This window comes from Brienomyrus brachyistius, chromosome 18, assembly GCF_023856365.1.
Source record: "Brienomyrus brachyistius isolate T26 chromosome 18, BBRACH_0.4, whole genome shotgun sequence".
In the NCBI taxonomy this organism is placed as follows: Eukaryota; Metazoa; Chordata; class Actinopteri; order Osteoglossiformes; family Mormyridae; genus Brienomyrus; species Brienomyrus brachyistius.
Genome location: NC_064550.1, coordinates 1,059,923 through 1,069,175, shown reverse-complemented (window position 1 = coordinate 1,069,175; position 9,253 = coordinate 1,059,923). Strand labels below are relative to the sequence as shown.

General features: G+C 52.2%; 1 protein-coding gene across 1 annotated transcript; it reads left to right on the top strand.

Moving 5' to 3' along the window:
- The first annotated feature begins 421 nt into the window (after nucleotides 1-421).
- On the top strand, nucleotides 422-5,165 carry tspan31 (tetraspanin 31). The gene is made up of 6 exons (XM_048983947.1): nucleotides 422-637; nucleotides 1,184-1,351; nucleotides 1,771-1,851; nucleotides 1,939-2,079; nucleotides 2,568-2,678; nucleotides 3,513-5,165. The coding sequence occupies exons 1-6, from the start codon at nucleotides 575-577 to the stop codon at nucleotides 3,585-3,587; spliced, it is 639 nt and encodes a 212-aa protein (XP_048839904.1). The 5' UTR covers nucleotides 422-574; the 3' UTR covers nucleotides 3,588-5,165.
- The last annotated feature ends 4,088 nt before the right edge of the window (nucleotides 5,166-9,253 follow it).

The following is a 9,253-nucleotide window of genomic DNA, read 5'->3' as shown; positions in this document are numbered from 1 at the left end:
GATACTGACAGTGATACTGTGTGTATGTGATACACTGATACTGACAGTGATCCTGTGTGTATGTGATACTGATACAGACACTGATACTGACGCTGATACTGATTGTATGTGATACAAATGTGTATCCCCGCATTGTGTAATGTGTTTTCCCACTTGACGGTCATCCTAGATCATATCATATTGTTATAATTTAGGGGCGTTTGCAAGACGGTTGGCAAAGTGTGTGGATGCTATCTTAATGTACTGGTTTTATGGCATTTCTTCCGGAGCAGCAGGCGTTTTGCTTTGCTCCAGACGGCTTTAAATAAGCATTATCTCCTCCTTAAGGACGCGAAATCGCTATATGCCCTTTAGCACAGGTTGGAAGGCGGGACCCGGCCATGATGGAACGTATCTCAGCCACACGGATCGGCCGTCGTCACGGCGTGAGGTGACGGAAGCGGGGAGTCAGCCACCGCTGGGAGGAAATACATTTTCTCATTTAAGGAGTCGGCGCTGTCTCGGTGCACCCCTCTCCGGGTGATCGTTATTCTAAAAAGCGCTGAAGTGGTCCGAGTAGCCCGGCTTTGGCACCATGGTCTGCGGCGGCTTCTCCTGCTCCAGAAACGCGCTCTGCTCCCTCAACGTGGTTTATATAGTGAGTCCATGCTGCCGCGACACATGATCTTTGTTGCTTTAAACGCGCCGTTTGTATTATTATTAATAATAATGTCGCTTGCTGTGTTGCATTTACAATTTGCAAACATTACACTAACACGGCTGGTGCCATAGCACGCAGCTAGCGATGTACTCAGGCTGTTAATTATTAGAAATCTTTGTATAAACTTTGGCCAAAAAAAAAATGGTACGTAATAGGGTTAGTGCAGTGCATTGTTTAATCAGCTGCCCCGAGTCCGCATTTAGCGAAGAAACACAGGCTGCATGGTTCTCGCATAATAAAGAGAGTTGAGCGCTGCTGGGTTGCGCGTCATGTCGCCTCCTGGACAGTGCATCCCAGTTCACGGGCCGCTTTTACACAGTAAGGTCGTGTTCTGGCAGATGCCGGCCCATTTGCGCTCAGCTGCGTGATTCTGATTATACACCCTAAGCACACGGGCTGGGCTGGGGGCATCTGTCTGACTCCTCAGTGTGTGCTATTAACTCTTTGTCTGTCTGCCTCTCACTGTCTCTCCCCCTCCTGCAGAAGGTGGGCCTAGTGCTTATCAGTGTGGCCGCCTGGGGAAAGGGCTTCGGCATCGTGTCCAGCATCCACATCATCGGTGGCGTGATCGCCGTGGGCGTCTTCCTGCTCCTTATCGCCATCGTCGGCCTCATCGGAGCACTCAAGCACCACCAAGTTCTGCTCTTCTTTGTATCCTTTTGGACCCGGGGCAGTTTATAGTGTGCAAACGCACAACGAACCGTATCACCAAGGAGAGGCAGGCCGTGGTGGAGGAGTAGAGTGAAAACAGCCCTAGAGGTCAAAGGTCAGCTAACTAGCACCCCCCCCCCCCCCCCACCAAACCAGTGCACATTAATCATGCAAGTTCAACTAGAAATCCAAACATCACCCCATAGGTGGCCAGGTAATGTTTAGCTGTTCCAGTTCTGGTCAAGTCACTGTCTCACAGGGGGGCGATGTCGCGCTCAGTCTGACAGCAGCGTCGGATTGCTCCTCCTTCTTTGCTCTTTGCCGGTTGCCCACAGTGTCTCCTGTGACTCCCTGCTAAATGCCGCATTTCCCTCCCTCCCTCTTGGTCTCCTTGACTACGCTCTTCCTTCTACCTCCAGTACATGGTCATCCTCTTTTTCGTCTTCCTCTTCCAGCTGGGTGTGTCCTGCTCCTGTTTGGCTATGAACCGTGAGCAGCAGGTGGGTGACCCTCCCCAACTCTCCCCCCTCTCACCCGCCATTTCCAGCTGACCCCTTCCTGTCTGCCTCGCGCTTCCTCCTCAACAGGAGAAGCTGCTTAACTCCTCCTGGGAAATGATGAGCAGCATGACCCGGGGGGACCTGGAGCACCAGCTGGACTGCTGTGGCCTTCTAAACGCCTCGCTCAGCCAACCGGAGTTTGACAGCGACTACCAGCGCTGCACTGCTGTGAGAGTCTCCATCGTTTTGCCGATCCGCTCGAGTGCCCTTTCCTCCTGGTAACATCCGGGCCGCATTTGTTACTAGGCCCGCACTTAAAGTAACTTTGGGGTGCCCCCATCCACCCTCAGAATAATAAAAAAAAGAGCTAGCAATTAGCTTTAACGAAGCCATAGCTAGCTAGTTGGTTGTTTGTATAAATTTGGTATTCTAATGTTAAATAAACGCGTTGGACTTTTAAAGTGCAGAAACTGCCGCCACACCACTGTCTTTTTACCTTGTTTATCCACAATATCTCCTCTTTCAAAAAACGTTATGTCAGCTGAGCTGTCTCTTTCTTCACCGCTACTTCAGTACTCTTCCATGATTTACGGACAAATTTTCTATCTAAATCTAAAGCCCTGTCGATTTAACGCGCATGGGTGTACATTGCGACGTGATCTTGTGCAGCCCTATTTTAGACTGTTCTGTAACCCCACCCCCTTCATATTTGCTAGCCTTGCAAACTCGGGGACCACTGCCATCCATGTGGTGACTTGATGCTCCAGCATGCCACGGAGGCCCTGAAGATCCTGGGCGGCATCGGCCTCTTCTTCAGCTTCATGGAGGTGAGCTCTATCCTGTTGGTGCCACCCTGGGCCTGCCAGCTTAGCCTGAGCCCTCCTCGTGAAACGTCACTGGGGGAGATCACCAAAATTCATCTCGCGATAGCTTTAATGTCGTACTGTAGCAGATGCTACTTAATGCTTAATTATCTGTTCCTGAGTGTCTTCTGCTTCCTGAGATCAGACTGTTCATCTGAAAGCCCTGATCTCATTCTCTCTGACTCCCCCTCCTGTTGGTGAGGCGCCGGCCTCTCTCTGACTCTCCCTCCTGTTGGTGAGGCGCCGGCCTCTCTCTGACTCTCCCTCTTGTTGGTGAGGCGCCGGCCTCTCTCTGACTCTCCCTCTTGTTGGTGAGGCGCCGGCCTCTCTCTGACTCTCCCTCTTGTTGGTGAGGCGCCGGCCTCTCTCTGACTCTCCCTCTTGTTGGTGAGGCGCCGGCCTCTCTCTGACTCTCCCTCCTGTTGGTGAGGCGCCGGCCTCTCTCTGACTCTCCCTCCTGTTGGTGAGGCGCCGGCCTCTCTCTGACTCTCCCTCCTGTTGGTGAGGCGCCGGCCTCTCTCTGACTCTCCCTCCTGTTGGTGAGGCGCCGGCCTCTCTCTGACTCTCCCTCCTGTTGGTGAGGCGCCGGCCTCTCTCTGACTCTCCCTCCTGTTGGTGAGGCGCCGGCCTCTCTCTGACTCTCCCTCCTGTTGGTGAGGCGCCGGCCTCTCTCTGACTCTCCCTCCTGTTGGTGAGGCGCCGGCCTCTCTCTGACTCCCCCTCCTGTTGGTGAGGCGCCGGCCTCTCTCTGACTCCCCCTCCTGTTGGTGACACATGGCTTCTTTTTTCCCCTTCCAGATCTTGGGGGTGTGGTTGGCAGCTCGCTACAGGAATCAGAAGGACCCCACAGCTAACCCAAGTGCTTTTCTGTAGACCCTCAGCCATTCGTTTGCTTTCAGATCAGAGAACACGCACAGCCCCAATCCCAGGAGTGCCATTAACTTTCTCACCTCCCGTCCTTTGCAAACCACTGACTGGACTAACGGGGCATCTGCCCATCCTGCTCTTGCGCTCCATGAGCAGGTCCAGAGAAGCTCGCCCCAGCCAGGCTATAATGACCACCTACTAGGGCATCCTCCACGTGACTCGCTCTCTGTGACTCGCTCTGTCAGTTCTGTCCTGTAAAACGCCATGCTCTTTCTGTCTGTCAGTTTCCGGTATACGTTGCAAGCGATGTGGGGGCCCTGATTTAATGTGGCCTGCATGCTGGCTTCTGAGTGGATGTGACCCATAGCATTTCTAGTAAGACGTCAGTATGGTGGCTACCAAAACCTGCCAGTCTGATTAATGCTGATTCTAGAGCAGCAGATTAACAGCATATCAGTTGACTCTAGATCGTCTAGATAGCTTGGTTTCCCAAATCCCAGGCGACCAGCAGCTCTGCCTTTTTTTATTTTTTTTATTTTTTTACCTTTGCACATGTCTGCCACTGGAGGGCGCTATGGGCTTATCCCATCGCTGCTGCTGATCATGCACTGAATTTTCCAGCAGGAATAAAGAACTTTTTTTTTTTTTTTTTTTTCCTGTGACCCCGTGGTTCCCCCCAATTTACAAATATCTTCAATGTTTGACTCATTTCCATTTGTGTTTTGTTTTACGCTGTTTAACCGACGCCCTAATTATGTGCGATAGCCTGCGCCTCGGCGATCGCTCCTGCTCTGCTCCTCCATACCGCCTGCAGGAGCTCTGATAAGGCTGAAGCACTAAAGTTCCTCCTCCCAGGCCTCCTCTGGTCCTCCTCCAGGTCTCCCCCATCTTCAGTGGGAGGCAGCAGCTGAACTTGAGTCCGGTACTTGCTTTTTTTGAAGTTGTCCCCCCCCCCCGAGGAGATGAACTCACCCTATGCTGTCAGAAGAGCCCCTTTGATGCTGTGTGAGGTTCCGAATCACAGGGCTGAGTGTCATTTTTCACATGGTCACAGTAAGGCCAGCTGAAAGCTGGGAGCAGAACTAAGTGCGACTATGAACTGGACCAGGTGCTGGAGACTTTGATGCGTGTGTGTGTGCGTGTGTGTGTGTGTGTGTGTGTGTGTGTGTGCGCACCCGCATGCTCCTGTGCGTTTCTCCGACTCTCCTTGGCGTTTGTCTTATTTTTTTGTGCTGGTTATCTTTTCAGATGATGTGACTGGCGGTTTTGTTGATGCACCTTGGTGTTCCTTGAGAAGCTGTACTATTTACTGTGTCTGTGGAAAGCATTTTTGTTTTCGTGGGGGGGGCCTGAGGATGACCTCGCCCTCCTTCAGGTGATACCTGGGGGCAACGGCTTTGACGTGAAGAGCCTTGAGTGACTTGTGCTCCAACCCTGGGCCGTTTCTGCCTCATGGGCTCCTCCTCATCCCTGTTTAGGATATTTTTCTCTCTCACTAACCCTTTACTGTAACCCCCCCCCCCCCCCCCCCCCCCCAAGTTGCATTTTGAAAATGGTTTTTCCAAATAAAGACAAGACTGCCTATGTTTTTGTGGACATTCAGTGTCAGGCAGAGGTCTTCAAACTGCTATTTAATATGTCACACATCATTCATCACCGGGGGTTTCCCCTATGGATGCGGATCCAGTCCTCCTCCCACGGCTGTAGGTCTGCATGCATGCTGACTAATTACGGCCTGTCGTCAGAGGTATTTCCCCTGGGATACTAGAGGAGCGACACCGTCATACGCATGCTGAGAGGCAGCATCCTCTTCAAACGCCGAGTGACTTTCAGACCGGCCCGAAAGGTCTCGTGACACTGAACCAGGCCACGCAGAAACACCACTGACACAGCAGCTCACCGAAACCGCAGCCCTCACCAGAAAACCCCCATCGGATGGGGAGAGAGCAGCTCTGTCTCCTCTTCCCTCAACATGGCCGATCATGATAAAAAAAGTCCCAAAATGAAAACTGCCAGACTGTTTTTACTTTTCAGATTTCATGTCATTATTTTTGAATTAGTTGGCTTCTGTTACCCTAATGACACCAGTTACCCTAATGGTGTATCAGCTCAGGGGAAACATCCAAACACTGCAGACACAGAGCAGCAAGCCCTGAAAGTGTGAGACAATACTGCCGCCTACTGAGTCACGCTGTAAGATTGAGTTCATTAGCAGAGCTGTCACCTCACCACACGGGGGCAGTAGAGAGCTGTGTGGCCTTACTCGCTGTCTACTGTTCCACAGCATTAGCTCTGGTACAGCATCTGTTCCAACTGAGAAAGCCTCATTGTTGCTTCAATAGATGATAGAGATCAGAAAAGCGCTTTTAATCTTCATAAATAGCTAGCATATTCTGGCACACGCGCTGTTTTGACAGGATTATCCTCTTTTCAGAGTGACTGCCTAAGGATAAAACAGCCCGGTGTTCATGCACGAGTCACAGTCGAGCACGGCGTGACCTTGTGCAAGCAGAGCAGTAGCTGCTGTCATGTTATCCTGGAAGCAAGACCATGCCCAGGTCCCAGAGCGGTTCGTGGTGCCGCTCACCGCGCAACACTGTCCCCGCCTGCACCTCATTCACGTAACCGTTACGCTCACTGGTGTTGCCGGTCAGACGTAGGGCACCACTGAGAACAGCATTCTCCTGCTTAGGACGATCACAATTCATTTTTTGTTCATGTGCTGATAACGGCCTTGTGTACTGTTTCAACAGCAGTAAAAAAAAAATGATTGAAAATAATCTGGAGACGCCAGCTCAGATATCAACATCTTGCTGTCAGCTGGAAATTTTTGGGGGTTTAGACTTTTATTTTGCCAAGTCAGTCAAACATGGGCACTTTTACACAGTACTTCTTAGAACTGATAAATGGCAGGGCTAAGGTGATCAAAGATGCCATTGTGGGACGCTTTAATATTCATTCTTGTGTTGGTGTAACGCAGTGGTTCTCAAACTCGGTCCTCAAGCCCCACTGCCCTGCTTGTTCTCCAGCTATCCCTGCCCCGCACACTGCTGATGACCTGGATCAGGTGTGTTCAGTCAATCAGAAGCTGAAAGACAGCTGGGACTTGTGTGTGGGGCAGGGGTAGCAGGAAAACAAGCAGGGCAGTGGGGCCCGAGGACCGACTTTGAGAACCACTGGTCTATAGCAAGTGTGGTGATACCATTAGCTTGGTTCCTGGGTAGCACAGCCAGTTTGGGTTCTATGCCCACATTCGGAAGGCTGTACGATCAAACACTGTGGAGACAATTGTCAAATTCTATGAAGCATTCTTCTAATTGAAGGTCCATAGAGTAGAAATCAAGCCCAAGATTTTGTTTCACCCAACCAGTTGAGTCCTCTGTGTCTATGACTCTTTATACTCAACTGGTTGGTTGAAACAAAATCTAGATCTGGATTTCTACTCTCTGCCCTGAATTACCGACCTCTGCTCGTACTTCGGAACACCGCCCAAGTCATCATTCACCATTAAACATGCAGAATATGTGTTCAAGTCCTGAATGGTTTTTCGAGGCTCCCAGCATGACATCCAAGCTTCTGTGGGTTAAGATGAGTGTCATTGATTGGGGTGAATAAGCACCCCTCCATGACTGGAGCATAAATAGTGACAGCTATGTCCCCTGGCAGACCTGCTCACTCACTTTCAGGTCTCAGTCTGATGCTCTCGGCGTGTCTCCATGATAGTCACCACAACGACGGGTGAACGACAGGGCGGCAGCACGTCTTAGCGACGTGCTCCACCCATTTCCACTGTTACAAAACATCCGCACGGCACTCTTTCTTCGCTCCTGAACACCTCCTTTGTCTACCTATCCCCAAGGAAGCAGTTCTGCTCCAAATGGGACCAGGAAGTCACTCACGGCGCCAAGCAGGAAGTGAGCTCAATGGACACGCGAGCGGGTGCCAGCGAGACGTGAGGTCACCAGCGCTTGCTTACCGGAGCTGAGCAAACCACGCGCTGGATTTCGATCGTAATGCTTCAGAAATACGAGACACCAATCGAAACCAATAACCTTATAAGGCACCTTGTGAGGCCGGGGTCATGCTGATATTTAGCGATATGCGTTGGTGCACCGGCGACTCTGACGCACCCGAGAGCAAAGCCACGCAGCAGATGGTATAGAAAAGTGTGGGCGGACAGCCTATACACGTCAGACACGGTCAGGGCCTGATCTGCGCGCGTCCAGCACAGCGCTGACGTCATGGAAAATTCCCAAGACCGGATCCTGCGTTTCGCCTGCGATTTTCTCCACGGCGATCGTGATTTGTGCCCGTGGGCCTTCGACGGGCAAAGCGGCCGACCGAGTGTAACCGCGGCGTGGCGCGGTAGGCGGCGCCGCAAGCACGCATGCGTTGATGCATGCAGATGAAGACGGCGCGGCTCGCTGACTGACTGCGGCGTCCAGCGCAGTAAAACCTGCAGCTTGGGTTAATGCACTCCAGCTGATGGCGTGAGCAGAGCGCAACCTCAGCATGGTGGGATGGGGGTTTAGCGTACTTAGAGGCACCACAGAGAGCTTGGGGGGTTAATTCTGCTCACTCTCTGCTCCATTGTAGATGAAAACATAACCAGGAGCTCATGAGTTATATCTCCATCCATCCATCCAAAGTGGCAGGACCTCCAGTCCCTTCACCCTGAAATTGTTCACCTCCAATGCGGCTTCCTCACTGGCAAGAGATGCCGGCCTCACAGCGCAAGTGTCTGCTGCCAGCTAATTACCCATCAGCCACCTCCTTCATCACCTGATTGGTGCAGTGATCATTCATGCTTGAATAACAGATGCCAGCAAGTTGTACGTACTGGACACTTTACTGTAAACCGGCCCCCGCCTCTGCCAGCCCTGTGCTTTTTCAAGTGGTCACGCAGCTCACAGGACCCGGCTGCACAGTGACTGCATCGATCCTGGGGTCACCTGCACCACACTGCTTCAGGACAGGCGTGCACAGGCTGAAGAACAAGTGGCATGTTTAGTGGCAGGGCGGTGGGGAGAGAGGAGGGGGGGAGGTGGGATTACCTAAAAGGAACAAAGCGAACACATGGCAGGAAGCGGCCGTCAGGGGGAAGCAACGTGCTGGGAGCTGTCGCTCACGGCGACCCCCGCGCTCGCCGCAGATGGCGCGGGCCAAGGCGGTGCCAGGTGCTCGACGAGAAACACGGAGCGAGGGCGGTGAAGGCGGGGTCCAGCCAGCGAGCCTCTCCTCGCCGTTTGCAGCCATTCGGCATTATAGCTGTTTAGGAGGTAATTAAAGGTTGTTAGGAGGGCTGTGGAACGTAGCAGCGAGATGCTAATGACACGCAATGATGGGTGCCCCATCTCGCTGGCAGTTTGGAGTGTCACCGGTAATTTACAGAAGCTTCACAATGGTAGCTGGTATTGCCCAGAGGGGTCATGTGAACTGTAGTGAAAGATGTAGAGCAGAATCTGCCATTATAAAACCTCTAAAAAAGCATAAAATGCTTCATAGCTCTGGAGTGGTTTGGTTTCACTGCGGCAGTGGCAGACATGGGACATGCTGCCCTCTGGTGGTTGCCAGCTGGCACCGCAGCGCGGTCACGCCAGTTAGCGGGGACATTCGCAAAGATCCGGGCCAGTGGGTCTCAGCGGAAGCAGAAACGGGCAAAAAATTAACGC